The sequence below is a fragment of the Rhinoderma darwinii genome, chromosome 3 (genome assembly GCF_050947455.1).
Source record: "Rhinoderma darwinii isolate aRhiDar2 chromosome 3, aRhiDar2.hap1, whole genome shotgun sequence".
Taxonomy (NCBI): Eukaryota; Metazoa; Chordata; class Amphibia; order Anura; family Rhinodermatidae; genus Rhinoderma; species Rhinoderma darwinii.
The window spans coordinates 259199780-259227584 of NC_134689.1; the positions used below are offsets into that span (position 1 = coordinate 259199780).

Consider the following 27805-nt stretch of genomic DNA (forward strand, 5'->3'; position numbering starts at 1 on the left):
AGAACTGCACAACAATTTGGTCTGGTTTTTCGGCCGGAATTTCCAGTGGCTGCCAGGGAGGATGCACTGTGTACCTTCACGCAGCATATTTGTGCTGTGTGAACCTAGCCATAGAGTCAAATAACCCTTAGAACAGAAAACCTCATGGATAGCCAACAGGTATGTTTTAGTATTTTTTTTTTTTATTACACGAGTTCATATCAGGCTCTAAGACCATCATGGGTATGGGAACCTCAACTGCTGGATTACAACATGTTTGACCTGGTGTTCTTAAGGATGAGCCCGGCAGTGGCTTATCTGAAAGCATATTGATACTAGCTGCTGTAAAATATGGCTGTCTATTGACAGGTTTACTTCTAAGGCAAGATTTACATGAATACTCAAATTGGAGAACACTCGAGGGTTGGGCAGCATCATTGATTAGTGCAATTTCTAACACAGAACAACGATCTACAGGTTTTCAATTGCTTTAATGGTCAGAAATGTGAAATTTCACACAAACAATTCTTAAATAGTTTATATTTTATACAGTATCACATTCTCACAGAATCATTATTGAAGAAACAATTTCTCAATACTCGCAGGAGACCTTTCATAATACTGAAGACAATACCAAGCAGTAGACTGCAGCAAAACAAAATTGCACAATTGTTCATAGAGTACAGTAGACAAACCATACAGAATGAGCTCTTTAACTGAACATTAACTTATGACGGATTAATATATTTTTAATAATTAATACCACACAAAAAACAAACAAACACATGATGCATAAATATTTCCTTATTAAACAAGTTACAAAAATACTGGTACTTTTGCTCCATTTCCCCATAAGGTTGCATTATTTGGCAGAAACAGACTCTCCAATGAAAAAGTAAATAAAGTTAAAGACCAGGTTAGAAGACTTGACTGCATTTGAGGTGGTGGAATGAGCAGCACATTAGAAGCATGACTAGAGCAAAGGTCTCAAGGGAGACCTTCTCAAAACTTGTACACAATAGATCTTTACCACACACTTAAATAGTAAATTCATGCCAGAAAACTTAACATGCAACAAAAGGAAATTTGTTAGCGTTACAGAAATGAACAGAGCATGGACTTGCTACAACCAGACCCTGTTCTACCAGTTTCAAAAGTCAGCAGATGGCTTCATTTACACACAGTTAATAGTTATCCACAGAAAGACTGGTCAATATTGATGCAAGGGATTGGCTGGAAGACTCCATGTTGGGAGAGCTGGACCAAATATTTGGAGGCATATGGAGAAATACAATGTTCAGTGAACGCTATTTGTTCATGTCTGGGCACATCACTTCATGAAGGAAAAAAAAAATCAAAAAAAAATCCAAGATGTTGGGTTGCAATCCTAGGGAGAGAAAGATAAAATGTAGTTTACTCCTTTTTTTGTTAGCTGAAAGAGTTTTAGTACACCCTTATTACAGTATGCAAATTTGTCTATTGAACATTGATTTTATCTACAGTACTTACCATAGAGCTTAGCAAAACTGGCGAGATTTCCATCCTTGCTGGGTGGCTTCAGTCGGTGGATACCAACGCATCTGAGGATCAAGAATATTTATGCTTACATTTACATTACATAAACCAAGTGAAAGTTACACAGGTACCACCAAGTACAGTAAAAAATGTTTTATAGTATGACTAATTGTAGGAATCACTGATTCAGTGTTCATTTCAATAAAGATCGTCCCTATATCCTGCTGAATGCTTTTGTCTAGGTGCAGTAAAGCTAAAGGTTTTTAGATAGTATGCGTTAACAGACCAGGCCCTCACATTTAGTAAATAAATGGACAGGACCAAACAAGACAAGTTGGAAAGCAGTAGCATGCAAAGAAATGAAAAAGCATGATGGAATAGATCGGCATTTCTATAGTCTAAGGAGCAGTAAAGTTCACACCACTTGGGAGTCTGACATCTCCATGTTCTCCCAAATCAAAGCTTCCCCTGGGAAGATAGCTACTGAACTCTATAAAACCGCCTTTACAACAGGCAGACGAGTTCATATAGGCACGTTGCCAATTGCTGTGTAAACACTGGAACGATGAGCAGTTGAACGAGCAGACGCTCAATCTGCTGGTGGTATAGTTTTAAAAACAATAAGGTTGGATTCACACAAGCATGTTCGGTCTGTAAAATACAGAATGTATTTCGGCAGCAGACCCCAGACCGAACATACTGCCGGGAGCCGGGCTCCTATCATAGTTATCTATGACGCTAGGTGTCACTGCCTCTTCATTGAACTACTTTCCCGTACTGAAAACATTACAGAACGGGACAGAGTTGTCCTAGCGTCATACATAACTATGATGCTAGGAGCCCGGCTCCCTGCAGTGTGTTCGGTCCTGGACTTGCAGCCGAAATATGTTCAGTCCTTTAGAGACCGAACATCCTCGTGTGAATCCAGCCTTATTCACACGACTGGGTCCGAGTGTCGGCCGATAAAATCAGCCATTTTTCCCGGCTGGTTTGCATTCGTACCGATTCCGTTCCAGGCATATCTGGATAGTGACATCAGGGGCAACTCCTGAAGTGGAATCCCCATGTGGCCGGAGATTCCACTTCAGGAAAAGCCAGTCGTCTGTGTCCATTTATGGACACTGAACGTTTTACTGGCTTCTCCTGGTGTGGAATCCCTGTTCACAGAATGGTCGGGGATTCTGCTACAGGAGTTGCCCCTGGTGTCACTGTCCATATATGGACAGAGTCATCAAGCACTGTCCAGGAGTGGAATCCCCGAACACAGGGTTTCCACTCCTTCAGGGAGCTAAAGTAGGGCTAGCATATAGCAGAGCAGGGAGATACCTCCCTGCTCTGCTATAGTGGTGTCGCTACAGCAGTAGCAGCGCCATCGGCCATGGAAGGTGTCGCCGCTAGCAGCCCCTATAGCGGTAGCGATGCTTGAAGTAGCGCCCGGGTGGAAAGGCGGCTGCTTATTTGCTGGGCCGCTTTTAAACCAAGCAGGGGATGGGAGCCAGCGCAGCGACCCCTTCCACCTGCTGTACACCCTGGCCCTGCCACACAGTACCCCTGTATACAGCACCCCCACATTGTAGAAATGTACCGGCAGCATATAGCGCTTCGTCCGAATGGTATAAAGTCCTCCTATGCACTGCGCTGTGAGGAGGAGACCATGACGGTAGACACGGCCATCACTCGGGACACATTCCAGTGATGGCTGTGTATTACCTGGCCTCAGACTGGGAGCTGGGCGGCCGGGTGTACGGCTGAAAATAAGGCATGCCACATTTTTTGGACGGCCGGGTTTCCTGGCCAGTCAAAAAAAAAAAAAAAGTGAATAGCCTCCTTAGGGGTCTAATATTCCTGCTGCGGCAGTGTGACAGCTGTTTTATGAACTGCTGTCACCCTGCTGGGAAATGTCGTGTGAATAAGGGCTTATCGTTGTCGGCTGCACATCTCCATGAGTAAACAGGGAAACATGCTGCCAACATGATAGATGGTGATGAGGTATCGAAGTAACGACCACTCATCCCCATCCATAGCTCTGTGTGACTGGAGCAAACGAGCGCCAATCAACAAGGTGTCGTTGATCGGCATTCACTGCACCGGCTGCTTACTCTGTCCAAAGTAATTTAGGAGTTCAAAACCTTACACCTACCTCAGTGCACATGTATACACCACCCCTATTAACCATTGAGAAAGTGGTCATAATTGGAGTAAATGTACCCAAGCCATTAGATGGCGATAGGAAGAGGTTTTTTTTAAATTTATTTTTATTTTTTTAAAGCAGTTGTCAGAGTTAAATCATGTCAAACAGAAGAATTATGTTTAAAGGTTTCCAGTTGGTCTAGATTCTGCTGTTCCATACTTGGGATTCTATAGAACACCAGTGGGTTCCATAACATCCCTTCATGACATCCACCTAGTGCACAGATTATCACCTGGCCTGACATTTAGCAGGAATCACTCCATCACATGTGTACATGAGGATCCAGACACTGCATACGTTTCTACTGGCACTGGACACATTAGGTGGATGTTCTAAGAGGGAATAAGGACACCAGGGGTGCCACAATTGTACACAGCATTATCTAGACACTTGTTTTTGCATATTTAAACAAGTGGGTTTTTTTTTAACACACCACATCTGTGGAATAACTCCTTCAGGCCTTGTTCACCGTTTTTTCAGGCAGAAATTACTTTTTTTAAGTTGTTTTGTACCACACGTGTTTGTTTTTGCTGCGATTTTTTGCATTGTTTTAGGAGGTGTTTGAGTTATTTTTTTATCTCTTAAACAGAAAGATGGAATAACCATGAGAGTTTGCCGAAAAACACATAAAAAAAAAAAAGGCAAAAAAAAAAGCGTCTCCCATGGATTTCAATGGGGTTTGAGGCGGAAAACACCTCAAGATAGGGCATGTCACTGCCTGCACGCCGATTCAGTGTTTTTCGTCCGCGGTCATTGAGCGGAGGGAAAAAACGCCGCAAAACACGCTCTGCCTCCCCTTGATGTCAATGGGAGGTTAGAGATGTAAACACCCGAAGCTAGGACAGGGAAAACCCCTCCGCCTCCCATTGAAATCAATGGTTGGCATTTCTGGCCCGTTCTGACAGTTTCCGCGTAAAAAAAAAAAAAAAAGTGAACTTACCAACGCTTTTTCACCCTAGAACTGGTACACGGAGTGAATTATAAAAAAGTGACACTACAAAAGTAAACAGGGAAGAGTCATAAATTTTTTTTTATGGAAAATATATATATAAAGAGCTGCTGTCAGCCATGTTGTAGCCAGGTCAAATACATAATTTGGCTACACTGCTTGGTTAAGCAGCCTTCACAGGAAAGTATTAGTTTTTACTGTTGCTTCCGAGAATAGCATGAGCTGCTTTTTTAGACCTGCAAAAGTTACATTTGTTTAATGGCTATTTAAACTATGCAGATATCCCTTGAATTCCTATCTTCCACCCAGAAAATTGGTTTGTAAAATAAGCAATGGAGGATATTACACAACTATCCAATAGCCATTTTCAGACAGATGTTTTCTGTTCAGTCTGTGGCAAGAGCAGGGGGGAGGGAGCAGGAGATAACATTCCATTACTAAGCATCATTTTAGGAGCGAATGTACGTCAAGGGTGAAACTACAAATTTAGACAGTGTTCTTATTGAGAATACAGCCAAGAGAAGATGGCTCTTAAGATCTTGATTGTTAAATAGTGGCTGTCCCAAGCAATTTTGTGAACACGAACAGAGAGTACTCTAAACCCTGACCTGTGGTGTAAACAAATTAAAACCCACACAGGCAAAATGACTCGCAACTAAATATTTAGAAGCCATTTTAAAAAGAATAAAAAAAAAAGGCAATGCAACAATTCTTCACCGGGACCAAACAGTATAAGATACGTTAGCAGACAGGTGCATTTTAGCTTACTCTAATCACTTTATTAAGCCAGATTTATACTGGAGTTTTATTTCATCACTGGTAAGGCCAGACTTGGCACATATCTTCCACCATGGATTTTACTGCAAATATGGATGTGTTAAAACCTGCAGAAAGCCCTCAAATCTGCAAAGATGTCGTAAACTACGTGGATGGGGTTTTGAAAACCTTCAACAATTTACAATACACGTAAGATTTTTATGGCAGAATCCACATTGCAAATCTGCCATGTCTGAAAACGGGCCTTCAGGCCATCTGCATTTGTTGGTGGAAAGTCTGCAACGGACGACTGTTGGAAGCAAGCGGATGACTTTTTTAAATCCACATGCAGCTGAACATTTTCCACTCCAAAAATCAGCATTCTGTGGATTTTTAAAACTGCAGCATGCTCACTCTGATCACTGCAGATTTCAAAGTTCAGTGTAGAAGGGGTGAATTCCCTAGCAAAACCTGGAAATAGAATTCAGATTTTGAGGTGGAAAACACTACGTGTGCAGGAGGCCATAGACCCTTGTAAAATTGCTTAAAGCAGTCTTCGGTTAGTAGGAGAACGTAATGTTTAACTATATTGAACAAAATCGGTCAACCATTCAGATTATGTTAATACAGTGCAGTATTAAAAACAGAATGATTGCTTTGAAGGCAGCTAAGGCTTGCTCATGGTGCAAGCACATATACGATCATTGACTAGAGAATTTCAACCCAACACATTTAAAGCGTACCTTTCAGTAACTCAGAATAAGCTGTTGAGGAGCACTTTCCAGTCCCTAAAAATTGACAGCCTAGCCTTGGGATAGGCCTGTCCATAGCTGAGCAGCAGTTTTGAAGAGGGTGCAGTGCTCAGATGAGCGGGGCTTCCTCTAAATTTCTAGTTGCTCACTGAATAGTTGACAAATGTAGTGGTGATTCACAGTATTGCAGTGGGGATTCACAGTGAGCAAGTAGAAATTGAGAAACAGCACTTGTATGATTGCTGCACTCACTCCCCCAAAAAAATAAAACAAAAATAAATAAAAAAAAAAAGCGCTGATCGGCAGGTCCCAGACCCTGTGCAATTAGCCATTGATGGCCTACCCTGAGAATGTGGGCAGTCAATTTTTAGGGACTGGAAAACCCCTTTAAGATATGTTCACATGTGGCATAATTTGTTATCAATTCCATTCAGATGTACAGAAAGGTCTAAAAGAATCCTTGCACATCCTGCAGAAAAAAAAGCCTGTTTCTATGTATGGAAGAATTTTAGGTACAGAAGTTTCGGCAACAGAAGTCGAGAAGCACTAGCCCTAAAGTCTTGATATTATAATTGTGTAGCCTATGAAAAAAATTCACTTAAAGGCTTCTGAAGATTCTGAAAGCTGGAGTTTTGGCAAGCTAAAGCAGCGATAATGAGCATTTTTAATTACGGTCATGGAAAATGTTTACATTGTCTTTAGAAGGTCATGTGTCAAAATGTGGGTCTCTGCAGTGATAAGCCATTTATGAGTCCACATGGTTACTTATTTGCAATATGCCCATCCCCTGCTTCCAATTCAGTCGTCACCAGCTCCTTCCCATTAAGTTTTTAAAAAAAAAAACAAAAAAAAAATTACTAAGTACAAACAAAAGAAAAACTTCACTTTCCAGTCTTCTCAAATCATAATACATTAGAACTTTAAAACCAGTCTTTAATTCACAGCAGGGTGAAAGTGTACCTGCGCATGGAGAGCTGCTGCGGCGGCAGCTGCAGCTGGGTATGTAAATGCAGCGTGTGGGATTGCTGGTGCTAGCTCTGTAGCGTACAGTGGATAGGGAGACCAAGCTTCTGGTGAGGCTGGGATCAGTGCAGCACCTGTTAGGTCATCTACAGAGGAGAAAAAAAAAGTTAGTTTTAGGAAAACTTTGAGAAACCATTTTAGCGGTCATGAACTGCTGGCCATGAAGCAAGTACACATGAAATGTAGGTTGCAGAGTCTTACCATCGGAAGAGAACCCTTTATTCTACTAAAACTCCATGTAGATTAACTTTACTTTGCAGATTGTGGCATTATTTAACTCATGCACAGACAAACATGTGCCATCATGGTTTTTAATTTGATTAAAGGCTATATATATATATATATATATATATATATATATATATATGCTGCAAAAAAGTTTGGCTTCAAAAGCGGCTGAACAGCTCAGTATTTAAGCAGTTGTGTGAAAATACATTAACAGCTCGATCCTGCATGTCAGAGACCCCCAGGACCCGCTGACACTTAACCAGTCAGTCCTGCTGACCTCATGGATTCAGGTATCAGCGCTAGATACAGCTGTTCTGTATACAGGATACAAAGCAGCTGTATCAAAACCCAAAATCTAACAAAATGTGATTACACAGAGCACACTGCTAGACGAAAAACAAAAAAAAAAAAAAACACGTTTTACTTCATCATGCAATAGAAAAGATAAGTTGCTGTAGGTGTGACTAAAACGCCTGGCAACCCCCATGTTATAGTATCACTTTGCAAGTAAAGCCTGGATTTTGTTTAGCAAGTTGCATGCCAATTCCTTTATACTAATCTTGCTTCCCATTAGCAAACCACCAATAGAAGGCCAACTAAGTATATAAAGAAACTGTAAAACTTTTGTTTTAGATGGAAGCCATTATTTATGGTTTTATTAGAATTTATTATTGATCCGTACAACTATCAAATAGAGAACCCATAGAAATCTTTGGGACTGCAGTATAATCATTTGTCCACAGCTGTATTAAGGCTTAGTTTTGAAGCTCCATAATAGAACTCCCACTGTATGCCTCAAATATTAAATTCTATACATCACACTGCATTTAGGTAATCACCTGTGAGAAAAATCCTCAACTAGATCCACCTGGCACAGGTTAATTTGATGGCAAACATCTTGAGCATGGAGGAAAGGAAACTTCTATTCTGCAACTTTCGATTGTCAAATTAGTAAGCTTTTGAAGTAAAATAAGTTTGATCTACAAATCTCAAGACTTCAGGACAACCCATTTAATTGGTAACTTAATAGCTTCAAAGTGGCGTACAGCAGATCTTGATTTCTCTATGGTTAATAGTTAATCGTATCGCTAGTTTTGAAAAGTTGGAGGCTGTGAGAACTGATTCTCCACCTCCATCGTGCCTTGTGGGATCCATGGCTTTCCTCCTCAGTCACCTGACTTTCAGTATACCATTACCTTACAATGTGTAGTCTTCTAGAGATACTGTGCTCTCTACAATTCTGTGAAAAGGCAAAACGTGTAGCACAGTGTGCACATTGATTTCTATGGTCAGGACAGATGCAGTTTTTGCCGACATTATGTGCTTATGTTCTGTCCCCCCCCTCCCCATGTCCTGAAAACTATAGTCTACTATGCTTTTCAGTACTTTCAAAACGAATACGTTTATTTGTATTGAAGTCAATGGTGACATATGCAATCTTAAATGTTAACGTGTGCAAACATTGGGTTTGTCACCATATATGGGAAATCTTGTCTTGATAAAGTTTGATTTAGATGAACAAAAAATATGCGTTTTTTTTAAGTAAGAACAGACAAATGTATACAACAAAAAAGCATATGTTACAAATGCATACGTTTCTGTAACTTTAAAAACTTAAGTGGTCGTATACCACAAACATGTGCACAGAACATGTTAACTGAGACTGACTAATTCCCCTAATTGTTTTTTTTTTACAAAATCAGCAGTATCATAACTTACATGGATCTCGTGCAATGAAGTGCGCTCCAAGTGCAGGGTGGAGGTTTGTGGGGTTAGGTGTAGCCATTAATTTGTTCTTGGCCATCTTTGTGTTGGCCTTTGCAAACTCTAGTCTTAAGGTCTGTGGGTTCTCTGGATCAAAACGGATACCCTAAGGAAAGGACCAATGGAAAGTCTTACTGGACCCATATACATTGCAATCGTTAAAGCAGTGTCCTAAACAAAAGCAATGCCATGCAATTTCAAGTAGTTCAGTGTATTATGAACAGTTCTTCATATAGTTCCACTAGTAATGGGATACCAATATTTCACAAATTAAGGGCATAGTACTCCAACATAAGTGTCCAGCTGAACGTTAAAATATCAGGAACAATTGATAAAATACTTCAGGATTTAAGGGGTTGTGAAGACATGCAAGACAATTTATCATAAGTTCAGGTTTCAATGACAGATTTAAAAGTTTAAAGGTTTATTTATTTCTGGTTGGAAGTAAAGTGGACACGTGGATGAAAGGTTACATGGCATACTGGATTCAAACAATTCTGTAAGATCAATGGAAAGTTTAGTCAGTGTCACTTAAAATCGAACACAAGCCACTTACGTTTAAGGCATTCTTTGCAGCTTCTGCACCAGCCCGATTATCAAAGGTGACAAAGCCTACAGGCTGGAGAAACAAGAACTGTTTAAAGTAACAAATGTTAGTCTTTTACATTAGTGCATAACAGAATAAAATAAAAAAAATGTTACCTGTTTTGAGGTTAGCTTTATCAGTGATCCTTCATATCCCTAAGAGAATGAAAAATTAAGATAGGATATTAGAAATGGGAAAAGCCTGTGGTGTTACTGCGGCATTGGGAAGTGGAAGTGCTGGACACTAGGAAAGGGTAGATCTGCATGATTAATTGGGGACAGCAGTGACAAGCTGCAGAGGGAGTGTATGTGCACCCTCTGCCATGAGGTGGTGCTGTGGTCCCCAGTAGCAGAATTTAAGTGGTACCCATAACTTCCCAGCAGTGCCTAAGGCTGTGCTCTGTCAGTGTGGGAATTTGTGCTTATGCTGTGCAATTTGACAGATGAGATTGAGAAATTGACATGGGCATAAAACTTTAAAATGCCAAACTTACAAGGAGATAAAGCTCACATGTTTCCATATTATACACAACCACGTTAAGCAGCATCAAAGTACATTTTAAAGTGTAAAATCCTTGTCAATTTAGCCCATCATTTGATTTATGTACAGTGGCAGAGTGGTGGAATCTGAAATTGTACCTTTCACTGTAGTAAGACCCCCAGTTCAGGCAAAGAAGGGAAGAGAAAAATAAACCAGTTACCTTTTTTTGAACTAAGGGATTTTAGCCATCTAGCATTTGACTGCCTCCCACCTATTCAATTCCCATTCCCCTAAAGACATTGGGAAACTGTTCATATCCTATTATAATTCCTTGAAATGTAACCCTTTCATGACCAGGGTCTCATCCTAAAAAATGTTTCCGTTTTAGTCTACCCCAAAAGATAGTCTTGTGCAGGACACAGGGCTCTTGTACAAAAAAAATTTAATATCTGCTCCAATTTTAAATATCTTTAAAAGGAAATATTCAATGAACAAAAAAAAAAAAAAAAAAAAAGCAAAAACGAAAGCCACTTTCACTAATATTTACCCCAAAAATTAATACTCTAATTCTCCTGCATATAGCAATGTCAAATATATGTACATTGTGTAAGATATGACATCACTATAGTCTCGAGCGCTCTATAATCACTATAGAGCAGCGTTTTAGTAAATGTGCAAAAGTAGATACGGTGTTAGGACTAAAATTGGTCACAAGGGCGATTTTATGCTTGGTACAAAATATTCTGTTTGACGGAGGTATTAATGCCCAAGTAACATCCATGCAAAACAAGTTTGTCACATAAAACGTATAAAATTGGTGTAATGTGTGCACTTTATTTTTTACTGTATGTATTTATATTTTTTTAACTTTGTCACAGGTTAGCAGGGAACACATTTATGAGTTCCCTGCTGTCCCCTTATACAGATCACTGACAGTCCTAAGGGCAAAAGCTTATTAGATCATGGTTACCAGTGATCTGCATTGCCATACATGACAGGTCACATCTTCTCTGCATCCTTTTAAGACCCCTCTATACAAGGAATCCCTGTGATGTCACAGGGTTCCCTAGTAACCAAGTAAATGCAGTGGCTGCTTCTTTCCGAAGCAAATCGCTCAATATGCACACTGTTTTATTGACAGGGGGGGGGGGGGAATGATTTCAGTTAACTGTCACTGTACAAGATGGGGCAGTCAATTGCACTGTGCGAGCACACAGTGCCATTAAAACGCACATAAGTTAACCGGCTGCAGGAGAAAGAACCTGTCCCTTGGCCCAATATTTGTGTGGGTGGGAAGGGGTTAAACAAATGTAATGTCGATTAAATAGTTTTTGTATATAGCATGCCATTGCTTCTAGACCTATTTTTGGTCCTACATGAAAATGCGATTAAATAGTGTTGGAGTCACTAAAATTAGACTATTTTAGAACATTAATGCAAAATTTCCATTGCCCATTTTAAATGAGTTGAAATGAAGCTTGCTATATCATTCTGAAAACAATCGATGCTCATCCTACCTTAAATGGGCGGAATAGCAAGTAAAGTTCCCTGGGTTTGATGTCTATTGGAAGACCACTGACAAAGAGTGTTCTGACCTGTAGATAAGGATATAAAGACAGTAGTCAAGTACATTTATACATTATCTAGAAAGCATTCATTATACTTTGCAAGTACAATCCCCCGATTAACTTTTAATGTGGGGCATTTATGGCAGAGGGGTTTTCCCATAAGACATCCACAGGATAGGTCTTAAGTGTCAGATAGATGTGGGTCCCACCTATCTCTAGAACTGGGCCCCCTAAACCCCATTCTAGCTTAGTCTGCTGCAGCTGACTCCCAGCCACTTCCTTCTTATATGGTCAGGAGTTATGTAAATAGCATAACTCGCTGAGCTGTGTTTGCGTAACTGCCATAGTAATGAATGGCAGTTACAGAAGCAGCGTAGCACGTGAGCTACGCTGTTTTCGTAACTCAACCATATAACTTTATGGTCGGAATTCACCTAAACCAGTGGCTGAACGGGGTTTAGGGGACCTTGTTCTGGAGATCGGTGCGGGTCCCAGAGGTGGGACCTGCACCTGACATATCCTATGTCCCTCATGGGAAAACCCCTTTAAAGGAAGCTGGATTGCTACATCATTATCCAACCTCAATATGGCACCATATTCTGGAGATGTGCTCCAAAGTAAAGCTTCCAGGGGAGAATAACTCTGCAAAACAGCATCTGCACATGCCACTGTTTTCATGGACTATACAAGCCCAATGCGGATGTTAATAGGCCCTTAGAAATCTGAGGTCACGTGTTAGTTTATGGACACTGGAGCTGCTGAAGAACCTTAGAGACTGAGCATTTCATTCCAGCTAGTGGTTGACATCTCTCAATGATGGATTCAAGTGGATTCTAAGGAAGTAATTAGTGCTGCTTTTCCAGTTCAGACCTCAGAAAAATGACAAATATCAACTGAAAACATCCATCGACTTGTGTTAAGTTGTGTTCACATCACCGTCGCTTTCCACTGAGGGGGTTCCGTCGGGTCAACCCCTCAGCAGAAACCTCAGCTTTAATTTCCCCCAGCATTTAACTCAATGGTGATGGAAACCTAGCTAATGGGTTCTGTCTGTCACCGTTGTGACAGGGTTCTGTCGTTTTGATGGAATCAATAGCAGTCGACTATTTGTTCTGTCTAGAACAGAACCCTGTCACAACGGTGACAAACATAAGCCATTAGCTAGGTTTCCATCACCATTGAGCTCAATGGTGAGGGAAACGGAAGATTAGGTTTCCGTTTGCCTCTCCGTTGAAGGGGTTAACCCGACAAACCTCCGGACCCCTCAACAGAACGGTAACGTGAACAGGCTCTTAATTCATTCTTGCAGCCTATAGTGTAATAAACATAATTCCGTTTTAGTTGTAACAGCCAGGCTCTTGTAATGAAGTTGGCCATTGCTAGCCTACCCTGCTAGAATTCTTAGCAGCGCATGGTCTGAGCAGACACTTAGCCAGCAAGGAAAGCCATGAGATTTCAGTTCTTGCAGAATTGGGAATGCAGCTCTACAATGTAGTGTAGGCTGCAGCTCAGGAATAGTACATTTAAAAAAAAATGTAAAAAAAGTGAAAAGATCTGGACACAAATGGTAATTTTTATGTAAATTTAAATCAGAAAATGGTCCTGAAAGGTGAACATATGCTTTAAGCTCACTTAAAACATTGCTGAAGCACCAAACTATTGCATGTTTTTTTAATCCAATTTTAATACTGACCCCTTAAGGAGTAGTTCGGGCCCTAGGATATGTTCACTTGCAGTTTATAAGTGTCGTATGTTGTGTTGAGCAAAGTGGATAACATTTGAATACATCTCATCTACCTGCTGCGCAAAAAATAAGTGCATAAATGGACCTGCAGTGTGGATTTTAAATATCACTGCAGATATTCTACAAGAAATGACAGCTGTTTCAGAACTTGATTGCAAATTCCAAAACAAATCTGACCTCCTGGCCACACCTTTGCTTCATCACATGTGACTGCTGTGGCCAATCATGGGGTACAGCAATCACATGTGACTAATCACCACAGAAGGCAGGTTATACAGAGACAGGCTATGGAAATCTGAGAGGAGTGTATGGTCTGTTGACTTTTCTGCAGCACTCTGTCCAAACATCCGCACATCTGAAGCAAATCGTTGCCCCGATTAGGGGGCAATGGAAACACATTGAGTTTGCGTTGTCGCTTTCCAACAGCCATATTAAGGCTTGTTTATTGCATGATTAGCAGAAGTAGTTTTCATTGGTATTTTGTGGTACATGCCACTAATTAACTTATTCTTTTAATTTTTTTTATTTAAAAGGTGGTAAACAAAGCAAATTCTGGCATATTTTAAATATATTACATCGTTTACTGCGCAGGATATATAGTGTGGCAGTTTAATACAGGTCAATATGGCTGTGGCAATACTTATTAGGTCTAGTTTAATTTTTAGAATAGCTTCCATTAAAAAAAAATTATAATTCTAATCAGAGAATTCTAAACCTTAAAGAGGTTCTGTCACTATTTATTACCTACCCACAGGATCGGTGGGGGTTTGTTTTTGAATCCCCACATTTGAGAGCTCTAAAAAAAAAAAAAAAAGATTTTGCCCTTAAAGAGGCTCTGTCACCACATTATAAGTGCCCTATATCCAATGTAAGGAGATCGGTGCTATAATGTAGGGGACAGTAATGCTTTTTTTTTTTTTAAAACCGTCTATTTTAAACCGAGTGATTTTTAGCTTTATGCTAATGAGTTACTTAATGCCCAAGTGGGCGTGTTTTTACTTTAAACCAAGTGGGTGTTGTACAGAGGAGTGTATGACGCTGACCAATCAGCGTCATACACTCCTCTCCATTCATTTGGACTTCACTAGCGATAGTTATATAGTTATGTGCAGCAACATACAAACACTAACATTACTGTAGTGTCCCGATAATTAATACACATCACTACCAGCCTGGACATGATGTTTAGTCAGAATCCTGACACCTCTGAATTTTTTTCTGTGAGATTCCAGCAAGGCAAACGTAAACTCATTTGAAATGACAGGTTACATCATAAACTCACAAGATTAAGTTTGCCTTGCTGTAAATCTCAGATGCTACAGACTTGTCAGGATTCTGAATAAACCTCACGTCCAGGCTGGTAGTGATGTATATTCATTATCAGGACACTGCAGTAATGTTATAGTGTGTATATGTAGCTGCACATAACGATATAACTATCGCTAGTGCAGTGTAAATGAATGGAGAGAAGTGTATGACACTGATTGGTCAGTCACACTTTACCACGCCCAGTTGGTAAAGAGTAAACACACCCAATTGTCTATTAACCCCTTAATGGCATGCCATTCTGCGCGTTAATGACCAAGGATTATTTTTTGTTTTTTCACGGTTGCATTCCAAGAGTCGTAACCTTTTTTTTATTCCATCAACATAGCCGTATAAGGGCTTGTTTTTTGCGGGACGAGTTGTGTTTTGTAATTGTACCATTTAGATTCTTATAAATATATCAATTAACTTTTATTAACTTTATTTTAGGAGAGAATTGAAAATAAGCAGCTATTCCAGATATCGGTGCTGTTATTTGGCACCCGATATTTACCTAACACCCTGGTCAATGGGGCGTGTTACTATGGTTGTGATCCTGTCCAATCAGATATTGACAGTGTTAAAGAGGCTCTGTCACCAGATTTTGCAACCCCTATCTGCTATTGCAGCAGATTGGCGCTGCAATGTAGATTACAGTAACGTTTTTATTTTTAAAAAACGAGCATTTTTGGCCAAGTTATGACCATTTTGGTTGTTATGCAAATGAGGCTTGCAAAAGTCCAAGTGGGTGTGTATTATGTGCGTACATCGGGGCGTTTTTAATACTTTTACTAGCTGGGCGTTCTGATGAGAAGTATCATCCACTTCTCTACACAACGGCCAGCTTCTGGCAGTGCAGACACAGCCGTGTTCGAGAGATCACGCTGTGACGTCACTCACAGGTCCTGCATCGTGTCAGACGAGCGAGGACACATCGGCACCAGAGGCTACAGTTGATTCTGCAGCAGCATCGGCGTTTGCAGGTAAGTAGCTACATCGACTTACCTGCTAACGTTGATGCTGCTGCAGAATCAACTGAAGCCTCTGGTGCCGATGTGTCCTCGCTGGTCCGACACGATGCAGGACCTGGGGCAGGAAGTGAGTGACGTCACAGCGTGATCTCTCGAGAACACGGCTGTGTCTGCACTGCCAGAAGCTGGGCATTCTGAAGAGAAGTGGATGATACTTCTCATCAGAACACCCAGCTAGTAAAAGTATTAAAAACGCCCCGATGTATGCACATAATACACGCCCACTTGGACTTTTGCAAGCCTCCTTTGCATAACTACAAAAATGCTCGTTTTTTTAAAATAAAAACGTTACTGTAATCTACATTGCAGCGCCTATCTGCTGCAATAGCAGATAGGGGTTGCAAAATCTGGTGACAGAGGCTCTTTAAAGCACTTTTCAGCTTTGAAGATCAGTCTTCTGCTGAACTGGCAAGGGCGCGTGTCACTGCTACTGACAGTGTATAGAGCTGTGGAGAGGAGATCAATGGTCACTTTTGGGGGGTTTCCACTGTTTTGGCACCACAAGACCTCCTCAAGCCTGACATGGTGCCCTCAAAGCCACTTCAGAACTGAACTGGTCCCTGAAAAAATAGCCTTTTGAAATTCTCTTGAAAATGCGAGAAATTGCAGCTAAAGTTCTAAGCCTTGTAACGTCCTAGAAAAATAAAAGAATCTTCAAAAAACGAAGCAAACATAAAGTAGACCTATGGGAAATATAAACTAGCAAGTATTTTGTGTGGCATGATCTGTTTTACAAGAGGATACATTACAATTTAGAAAAATGCAGATTTTTGCAAATTCTCTCTAAATGTGTTTGACAAATAAATATTGAATTTGCCGAAATTTTTTCAGTATCAAAGTACAACATGTCACGAGAAAAACAATCTCAGAATCGCTTGGATAGGCAAAAGCATTCTGGAGTTACCACATAAAGTGACACATGTCAGATTTGCAAAAGTCGGCTGTGTCCACAAGGCCAAAACAGGCTTAGACACTAAGGGGTTAAATATCGGGCACCAATATCTAAAGAGGGAGGTAGAAAATAAAAAAGTAAAGTGCCCCAGTTTGTGCAGCCCTCCCCATTATGAGCTGAACATGTATGGGTGGTGAAAGGTTCTTTAACCCCTTACCCAATTAACCCTTTATCCACCACCCTCTTGTTAAACCTTAGTGTACAGGGACAGTTATATTTAGGAGGGAGGGAGTGGGATAGAAATAGTGAGCATGTGTATTGCAGCATAACTTATATGTATGTTTAGATAAGTGGGGGGTGGTATAGATTAGTATTTGTGATATCTTGTTAATACTGTGCCACATGTAGTGTCAGTATTCAATACATATTAAGTGGTGTATTGGGATACACTGATTTACTGTGTTTGGTGTATTTTATATCCAAATGTGATTCCTGTGTATTAATAAAAATTGCCTTTATTTACTATATACAGCTGTATATGCTTACTTGGGAGCAAAGCTAGATTTATGTTAATACAAGAGAATGGTAGGGGAAACTAGGCATAACCCTAGTGACCCCAATATAAAGGTGGTAGTAAGAGTGGGTGACACTAGCCAGTCAACCCCACTATTACACCAACTTTTTACAAAGAGGATGCAGCACACGTGCAATATGGTTTGCCGACCAAACATTAAATCAGATACACATTCCAGTAGTAGGGAACACAGCCCAATAAGGTAAGAGACCAAATGTCATAAAGGTTCACAAAAGCTCAAGCTGGCCATATAGATGTTTCAACCACCCCCAGAACTCCCATATGCATGCATGCTCTCATTGACTAAGCAAACCTCAGGAGCATAGCACTTAGAGGGTATAGTGGTAAATTTTTTTGCCAGCCCTTGGTGCCTGTGGGGAACAAAAAGACCCCTTGGCCCCATAAGACCACACTATTATGGTATTTAGGTAGAGTGCCAGTCAGATTTTGCACTGGGGCCCAGGAGCAGTTTTATACCTCTGGCATATATGTTTATAGTCATTTGGTCAAGTGACTGATCTCCCAGAGGGATCCCACAAGATTGCCATGTTAAAATGAAACTCCCATAAAAATTTGATTTCTGGTCAGCTTTGTACTACACGAGTCTACTGCTACCTGCCGATTACTTAAATTGGCAACAGTGTATTAATTTAGGTTTTTATAGATATGTACAGGGTAACGCACCCTACACATCAGTCAGTCTGGGCAGTTTACAGCAGTTTGTACTATGGGGGGGGGGGGGGGGATTAAAAAGTGTGCAGCTGGGTGTTATTTGAAAGCTTCAGTAGCATTTAAAAATCCTTGGTACAGACATTAAAAGGTGTTGTCCACTTCAGATAATCGCTAATTGTTAGAAGGGTCTTTTGACAATAGACTCAAGGTATCCCCCTGCTGGGACCACTAGTGATTAGCCGTAAGCTGTAGGAAGTATTTTCAGTAAATGCTCAATTTCCCTGCAGTGCTACCACAGATAAAATTACACTGTACCCATTTAAATCAATGGGTTGACCAGAGAGCAAGAGTTGCTTTTTGTAGTGTCTCTCCACAATGGCCAAGAAACAAGGATCCTGAACAGAGGACCCCACTTACCCACTGTTAACTCATATCCTGTTAGGAAATTCTATGAAAATGGGTTTCTCAAACATCCCCTTTAAGATATAGTATACAATGCTGTTAAAAGTGAAGCTGTGTTAAGGCTTTTTTTTGTTGTTTTTTTAGGGTATGTTCACACGAGGGCGTCCGTTACGGCTGAAATTACGGGGATGTTTCAGCCTGAAAACATCCCCGTAATTTCAGCCGTACCGGCATGTGCAGGCGCTTGAACGCCGCGTCCATTACGGCTGTAATTAGCGCTGCTATTCATTGGAGTCAATGAACGGCTCCAATTACGGCCAAAGTAGTGACAGGTCACTTCTTTGACGCAGGCGTCTATTTACGCGCCGTCTTTTGACAGCGGCGCGTAAATATACGCCTCGTGTGAACAAACAAACGTCTGCCCATTGCTTTCAATGGGCAGATGTTTGTCAGCGCTATTGAGGCGCTATTTTCGGACGTAATTCGGGGCAAAAACACCCGAATTACGTCCGTAAGTAGGCCGTGTGAACATACCCTTAAGGCCCATTCACAGCAGCTCTATTATGCAAGTGAGCGTTCAGAAGACTTGTTCCCAATCATTGCCCTGTGTAAACAGGGAAATGACCAGCCAATTGAACATTTGTTCTGACAGAGCTTTCCATGAAAACGGAGCCCTGACAGACAAATGGAACCCATAGGTTTCAGTTTTCATTCCCATTTATTTCAGTGGTGTCGGATCCGGTGCCAATGGTTTCCGTTTGTCTACATTGTGCAAAGATTGTCGTTTTGACAGAATCAATAAGTTAGACGGAGCCCTAGCGCAGATGTGAATGAAGCCCAACAAGCAAACTCATTCATTGCCTTATTGTATAGTTTTAAATGCCCCAAAAAAATATTAGTTGTCGGCAGCACATCTCCTGATGTAAGCCAGGAGAGATGCTGTCGACATGATAAAAATGTATGGGGGACGAACGATTGGAGTAACCAGTGCTCATGCCTATAATGGCTCCTTTTGAAAGGAGCCAACGATCACCGATCAACAAGCTGTCTCTGATCGGTGCTAGTTTACACAGCCCTTGTCGGGCCATGTAATAGAACCTGTAGCCTGACTGTCTTATAAGAAAAGCCAATTGACATCTAAAGTAATTTAGGGGACAGATCCCCTTAATGTTTTATAAGACCAAACTTTTCAGGGCCCAGATTACTTTGTAATGTGTAGCATTAGGTCCATAGTCTTAAGGGTAAAATGGATGTTTGATAAATACAGCTGTTTTTAGTTTAATGAAAAAAATTAAACAAAATGACAAAACATAACAGAGTGACCATCAGCTGCACTAGCTTCCTCCCATCTGTCCCATGCCCTTACTTCTGCCCATGTTAGCAGCTCACTTATTAAGCCACTAGGGATGTTTTCTGTGAGCAATGACAAGAAAACATTCCACATCAGGACCAAACACTCCTATAACCTAAAATATTTACCAGTTATGTCTAATCATGTCGAATATGCACTGGTGGATGGGTTTGGGCTCAGAAGGGGATCTAGCTTCTTGTTACGCATGGCTGCTTAGAGTTTGTATCTGTCCTAGTATTTAGCAGGAGCTAAAGCACTAGTGCATGAGCATTTTGGCTTAGTGTATTATTGTGCATAAGTGGTTGGTAACTGAGAAACAAAAAAAACTTGAGAAATTAATTCTTATCCAGCTAATGTTAGAGAATGTATTTTTTTTCTTTGGAAATAGCAATGATCAGAGAATTAAAATGACTGTAGTAGGAGAACTAATGGTAGGGGTTTAATCCAGCTAGCTTATACCTTTATGCAGTTTGACAACCGTACAAATGGAGATATTACCATGAAATAAGGTACATCAGGTAAAGATACCAAGTGAGATATTATTGCAATATTTAATGTCTTATGGTCAAATCATTTGTTAGGCCAGGATTGCAAATTTGATTCAGTTCTTGGCTTAGTATTGTTAGCCAATGCCAGATGCGTCAGTATTTTATTTATACTTTTCGGATCCACTTCTAATTTCTCAGCTGAAAACCTACTCCACACACCATATAACTAGATATATTTCCTGTTCAGGACTCAGCATTACCGTGAGAACAGAAATAGTGGCTTTTAGTTGCCACAAACTAAAAAGAGGCAGGGAGCTATTTATAGTACACAATTTTGCTACTGTTACAAGTGATCGAAGTAATGGTGTATCATGGGTAGAATGGTACATGTTTGCAGTGCCACAAGGCCCAACAGTGTAGGCAAGATTTAATCAGATCCTGGGTTGACACATTACCAAACCAATTCCAGGGAACAAACATTTTGATGCGAAATACAAAAAGTAATGCTTTAGAGTTTAAAGGGAAAACACATGTGAACTGAAAAAGCATCTCCTCAATGAGATAACAAAAATGATTTAGATGTACTTTAACTCTAGATCAGATCCAGGTGCTTTGCATCATGGTACCCTTAGATGGAGGTCCCCCTTTCACAACTGAAGTCTGGAGTTTAGTGGCAGTGAGCCACATTACATGTACATCAAGCTACAGCCGCGGCTGACTGAAGTCAGATGGAATGTTATGATGCAGTTAAAAAAAAAAAAAAACAGTACTTATAAGGCTCTAAGCATCATGTGCAACATAGAGTGTAAAGCTATACCATTGTCAGCTTACAATGCTATAACTGATTGTATGGCTACATTAGCTTCATTCTATTCACATAGAATCAGAGTCATGTTTGTTTATCTCAGCCGCTATTCACTTGTAAGGCTGGGTTCACACGTTGCGGATTTGACTCATTTTCAGCACAGATTTTACCTTTTGCAATGCAAATGGGTGAGATCTGCGTCAACTGAAACAAAATCTGTGACAACTCTGCGATGTGTGAACTCAGCCTAACTACAGAACTGCTATTCAAGTTACAGGCCCACCTGAGATCAGCTGGACAGAGGAAGGAGCGGTTTGGGTGGCTGCTGTTCTTTTCAGTGTCCGAGGATGATTGAAATATCCAAGTGCTGTACAAATGGAGCGGCAGCACACATGCTTGACTGAAGATCCATTCAAGCTGCTACTCGCAGGGGGGGGGGGGTTACAGTGAGGAGGATTGAGGAGTTTGGGACACCTGTGATTAGAAAATAATCTATCCTGTGTATAGGTGATAATTCTGGTACAACCCCATTTAAGGCCCAAAATAGGCTGGTCACTGAGTAAAGAGGCCTGTAAGCACTTCATATGCCGCAGTATTGTACAGCATATATTTCCCTAGAAGGGAAGGCATGCCATGTACCACAGGTTGAGAACCTAGACTATACCCCAGGAGTTACATGCCATGCCTCTCGGTGGTACTCCATTTAAAATGCTTTGCGCAGTGTAGTACAACAATTTTTTCCTTAATGGAATCTTAAAAGCACTACACTACAAGAGTGCAATACAGTGTTGTGCACAATGCTTTAGACCATTCCCACATGTAGAACTGTTACTTCAAGTGGTCTTAATGCAATAAGCAGCTGTAGGTTTTAAACAAGTTCCTCAAACATGCATTTCATGGCCTTTCGCTCTATTGACTTAGATATGGAATGGGGGGGGGGGGGGGGGTTGACCTGACCATTACAATATTTTACACAATTGTCCCATGTAAGATTGAGTAAAAGCCTGTAAACATTGTTTAAATCAAGATCAGCAAGAAATTGCTCATTTGTTGTTGATAGATCTTTTATGATGACCTAAAAAACGATTTGTCGGCATTGTATCTCCTTGTGTAAAACAGGCATCTGCTAGTCATTAGCAGACAAGACAGGAGGGTAAGACTTGTCAAAAGCAAGAGGAGCTATGAAAAAAAACAAAAAAACATGCATGTGTAACAATTGTAGGCCTTAATTAATGGGTTAATATATAGTAATCAGCGCTAGTTTTCAGATTTATCTTCACACGCAAAAGGACTTGGGGCTGAAAACCTCACTGCAAAAATGTGTGTGTTTTTACAATTAACACAGTAATTGCATCAAATTGTGGTAATGCAGTGCAGTTTTTAGCCATGTGTCAGAACTGCAGCTTGTCAACATATTCTTATGCCAGGGCTATACCTAGACTTTGTAGGGCTTTGGATTTTAACTCTTTATCTACAGATAAAATACATAGAGTTGCATGCTGTAGTACTAAATTATTGAAGCTGTTATACCTGGTGTACACCACCATAGAGTCATGCAAGTAGTATGGAAAGCGAGGGAAGAAAGAGCTGGTATAATGCTAAACTAAAACATAACTTTTAACGAGTATTAATAAAATGTAAGGAGTACCTAGGGATGAATTATATAACCCTGAAGAATGTAGGTTTTTTTTATTAATACTCATTAAAAGTTATATTTTAGTGTTATACCAGCTCTCCTTCCCATACTACTTGCATGCAGTCTTGTGGACTTAATAGTTGAAAATCATAGAACTACAGAAAATCTAGGTGTATCCCTGGCATTAAAAGCCCACTTCCTTCACTAATGCTATGTACAAGCACAAGTCCACCCAACTTAAACCAGGACTGGCAGCAAACTCCCATAACCAATTCTGTCTTCATGGGTAGAGCCTCCCTGAGACTTTCCCACATGCAAATTCATGGTTTCCCAAGTTAACTGAAGGCTACCTAATGACTTAAGGCTGGGTTTCCATATTATACTCATGGATTTTGTTGCACATTCTGAAAGCCGAGTACAGTAGCTGAAAGAAGCCAAACTTAGAGGCAGGGAGCTGGGTTCCTAGCATCATAGTTGTGTAACGCTAGGTGTTCCTGCCTCCCTGCGGGGAATACTGTCCTGTAACGAAACATGAGCCATCCGCAATCACGGACCGTGCACATACAAGACGTGCATAGACTTGTTAGCCCGGACCACAAATGAGGCCTGTAAATCAACCTATTTTTTTTGCGGTCTGGGCTCCCGGCCAATGCACGGACCATGGAAACTAGTCGTGTGCATGGGCCCATAGAAACAAATGGTTCCGCAATTCATCCATGTTTTTTGCGTATGAATTGCAGACGCAAAAGAATGTTCGCGTGCATGAGGCCCAAGTCTTTAAGCTGCTTTGCATTTGTTAAGAGGAGGCAGCCATACACAATCATTGGCTGAATGCAAGTTTGGCAGACAGTTCTTTCTACTGACTCCCCATAAACCCATGGGTTTTACCCACTCACAAACATTACATCATTGGCCTAACTGGGTTCAGCCAAATATTGCCTAGCAAGTATGGGCACCATTTTATATGCAGTAATTTCACAGCCCATTTGACAAATCAGGCCCAAAAAATTATATTATATACATATACAGTTAATTCTGCATTACCCCACATTGACATTTTTTTGGTGGTATAAGTGTTCAACGGGAGTAGCGCTAATCACCAAGAAACCCATCTTATAAATGTTCTGACAGATTTTAATTGGTTGGAAACGGCTAGGAAAATTAGCTTTCCTATGCCAGTTCTCTGGTGTAGAAAAGACTCAAATAGCACAAACGTTGCAGTAAAAACTGCGACTTATGCCATTTCCACAACTTTTTAAAAAAGTGGGTAGAGCTTTGTGGAAGAGGCAGGGCCACTTCTGGTCTAACAAATTTACCATACTTCACACCAGTAGCTGGCGTAAATTATGGCACAGATCTACAGAAGTTCATGGCTGGCATAGATTACACTTTCCGGTGCACAGACAGCCAGAGAAAATCGAGGAATAAGAGGTCTAATAGCTTAAAATTGTTGGCAGAGTGCACTAATATCCTTCGCACAGTGATCGGATCACATGGTTTACTTTATATGCACCCATTAAATTTAGAGACTGACCAAGCACACCAAAACAGCTTATTTTCCTGCAAAAACAGGAGGATTTCTCTTTAAATTATGAAATTATTACATTGCAGATCAAATGTGTGATTGTAGCAATTCCTTTTACAGTAAGCTACGAGTTTCAGAGCAATTTATAAAGATCAAAATATTCACCTTTCCTAACACGGTCTCCAGTAATGATCCAATAACTAGTTCATTGACCCATTTTTGCAAGTTTGATTAGCAGAGTCAGCAAGCTTCTAGAACTTTTAGCAACTTGTTTTATGGTCAGAGAAAAACCTCTAGGGAATTTGGATATTGTATTAAAGGGGTCCATGGATTAGACAAACTGGGTAGAGCTCTCCTCCCCTACACCCACAATGGAAATGTATAAGTCCACAACTAGGATACACTGGTTCCGATTTAAGACAACACAGATATACCTTAAACACCACGATGAGCAGTTTAATAAGCTCCTTAATGCCAGATTGTACTTTGTGTGTTTAGACAGAAAAGTGAAAAATATAAAATAAATCACAACGAAAAACAGATACAAATCACTCACAGCAACTGGAAGACTAAACTCACAAATATGGACTGTAGTGTAAATTCAGGCTTTTCCACGCTCAGCAAGGCTACTAAACTGGAATGATTACAGTTACCAATGGTTCAATAAATAAAACCTACATTGTCACCAATGGCTCAAACAGAACATGTAGGAGCATTTATTGGTAACAGTAGATGTAGTCAACCATTTGAAAAATCCTAACTGATCCCCAACGCTGAGCCTGAATACAACGGTTAGTCCCAGACCAGTATTACAGATAACTAGGCAATGCAGCAAATGAGTTATATGGGCAAACGGATTGTGCTTTTCCATTATTAAAAAGGAACTGTCCTTTGAGCGCTAACTTTCAGCTGAATTCATAGCAGATTGTCAATTCACTACAAGATCCAAATAACCTGTAAAATTCCCACAAAAAAAAAAAAAAAAAAAAATTGATTTAAATTTATAATGGCAAGACTTGAAACTAGACACTTACCTCATGACTAATTGTATTGACATTTATAACTAATAAGTCGAGCGTTTAGAGTTAATATAACCCAGAGAAGTAATCTGGATGCACTCGTGGGTTCAAGATGAAGGGTATACCCTCAACATGGGCAGAACTGGTCAAATTCAAGACATTTGTCTCCCCCCCCCCCAACACTACACAACTAATTTCCAGATGCTGTGTTCACACTGAGTTTTTTGCAGGAGGAAAATTCCTCCTGCAAAAACTGAAAAACTGCTCCAGTAGGTTTTTGCACAGTGGTTTGACAAAACTCGTCAAGGGTTTTTATTCCTCTTTCTGACTCATTGAAATGGGGTTTTGGAGGCGGAAACCACCTATGTTCACACTGAGTTTTTTTGCAGGCAGAATTTCTGCCTCAAAATTGAGGGCATAATACGCTTTCTCTGCCTCCCATTGAAGTCAATGGGAGGTCAGAGGCATAAACGCCCGAAGATAGGGCATGTCGCTTTTTCAATGGGAGGCATTTTCGGCCCGTTTTTGACGAGTTTTTTGGCGAGGTTTCCGCGTGAAAAAACTTGTCAAAGAACTCCGTGTGAACATAGCCCAAGATGGGTCATGTTGCTTCTTTTTACCACGACAAGTTTTTTTTACTCTTAAAAAAACTCGTCTGCCTCCCATTGAAATCAATGGGAGGCATTTTTGGGCGGTTTTTTGAGTAGTTTTTTGGCGCGGTTTCTGCCCCAAAAAACTCGTCAAAAAACTGTGAACAGGGAGAGCCCTAATGTTCTGAGTTTTTTTACGAGTTTTTTTGGGGCAGAAACCGCACCAAATAACTCCTCAAAAACCGCCTGAAAATGCCTCCCATTGATTGCAATGGGAGGCAGACGAGTTTTTTTTACCACGAGTAAAAAAAACAAAAAAACCTCGACGAGTGTTTTGACGAGTTTGTCAAACCACTGTGCAAAAATCTACTGGAGCAGTTTTTGCAGGAGGAATTTTCCTCCTGCAAAAAACAGTGTGAACACAGCCCAATACACCATATTGGAAAAACTGTCCATACATTTTAACTTCACAATAGAATAAGCTGAATCATAGCCATGTATTTATATAACACATACTTCTATATCTGCAGGCTCTCAGTGTATACAACCCAATACACAAGTGTAGGAATGTAAAGGAAAAAAAAAAAAGTTACACATCCTCCTTTTCATAATATTTAATACTTAACAGACAAGAAAGCGTAAACACTTCAACCTTTTGTAACAAGTTTAACTGGCAACATGGAAATCCACTTTTTTGTTAAACAACCAAACTCAAGCAGAGGAAGCCGCTCGTCTACAGCCATGTTTTACTTCACCAATGACAACATAGGAACTGGCCTAGTGACGGACAACTAAATATTTACCAGTGACATTAGGCAAAACCGCCAAGAGGTAAAACAGTTTACATAAAACCGTAAGCTACATGTCTGTAGAATGTAACAAAAACAAGACAACCCACTACGTAAATACAATACGCATCCGGTTTTTACCTAGGACTGCAAGTAAACCACAGCTTCACCCAACTCACACTGCGCAAAAAAAATATAAACACTTAGCTCTGCTACATCTGTGTTTAGTAAGTGCATTTTAACACACCCAGGTTACAATAAACAGAACTAAACGCGAAGTTACGATAAGATAGTACAACTAGGTTACCACAAGTCAAAGCTGAGAAAGTCTTCAAAGAGACCTGAAAGTGAACTTGAAAGGCAAGGAGAATATTGAAGATTTTACAATGGGAGAAGAAAACGACAAAGAATGGAGGGTGGAAGAACTCACCTCTTCCTCTAGGTTATTGCTGTGCTCAGCGTCAGACTTTAGAGTACTCATGGTGTACAAACCAACAGCTGATTCCTCTGCAGAGTCCACGGTTGCTAATGCTGGGGTCCCCTGTTGTAGTAGAGAACGTGCACCCCTTCTTTCCCCTGTGCTGCAGAACTTGTGGTGACTGGAGCTGAAGTTGGTGCCCAACTTTTCATGTGGTGAATAGGTGCCCAGTGCGTGTGATGCGGTGCTAGAGGTGTATCTGTGAGTGCTCAGGTGGGAGAGTGCAGGAGATCTGAGGCGGGAGGACTGCTCTTTATACCACCCCTTCCTGAAGTGAAAGCCTAATTAGGGAGGGGGGAGTAAAGATCAGGACAAGCATGGAGGGTCATCAATTAAAGTTACACAGAAGGGGAGGGGTGGAGGGCTGTGCCCAGTGATGCTAGGAGTGGAATCAGCTGCTTGTCCTCCTCCCGGAGTATCTGAGGGAAGAAACAGCCAATCCGGTGATGATCATCAGCCACTCGGCCGCTTATTTTTACCAGAAGGGCGAGAGAAAAAACTTTAATGTAACTTTGATGAACTTGCGCTGTGGAAGTTTTATTGGGTGTGAATTATAGAGTAGTTTGTGGCAATTAGACGGCTGTGGAGGGGTGTGCTCCGTGCCGGCATACATCGGGTTAAATAACAAACTCCCCTTTACTACCTAATAAACATGGACGGGTCGTGAGCTAATGTTACTGGGGAAGTTATTTATCAATGACTAAACGCAGCCAT

General features: G+C 40.7%; 1 protein-coding gene across 2 annotated transcripts; it reads right to left on the minus strand.

Moving 5' to 3' along the window:
- Positions 1-451: 451 nt before the first annotated feature.
- On the minus strand, positions 452-27805 carry RBPMS2 (RNA binding protein, mRNA processing factor 2). Of its 2 annotated transcripts, none has more exons than XM_075855159.1 (8): positions 27044-27805; positions 11741-11818; positions 9860-9898; positions 9714-9791; positions 9113-9263; positions 7103-7251; positions 1489-1559; positions 452-1366 (listed from the first exon to the last, which is right to left on the minus strand). In XM_075855159.1, the coding sequence occupies exons 1-7, from the start codon at positions 27092-27094 to the stop codon at positions 1497-1499; spliced, it is 609 nt and encodes a 202-aa protein (XP_075711274.1). In that variant the 5' UTR covers positions 27095-27805; the 3' UTR covers positions 452-1366; positions 1489-1496. The 2 variants fall into 2 exon arrangements, with proteins under 2 accessions (XP_075711274.1, XP_075711275.1); XM_075855160.1 differs by having other exon boundaries at positions 9714-9776; positions 27044-27802.

Excerpts from the sequence above, each read along its gene's own strand:
- RBPMS2 (XM_075855159.1), bottom strand. The coding sequence starts at position 27,094 with ATGAGTACTCTAAAGTCTGACGCTGAGCACAGCAATAACCTAGAGGAA. Across the intron at positions 11,819-27,043 it reads GCAATAACCTAGAGGAAGAG|GTCAGAACACTCTTTGTCAG; the intron begins GTGAGTTCTTCC and ends CCTTATCTACAG. Across the intron at positions 9,792-9,859 it reads TAAAGCTAACCTCAAAACAG|TTCTTGTTTCTCCAGCCTGT; the intron begins GTAACATTTTTT and ends TACTTTAAACAG.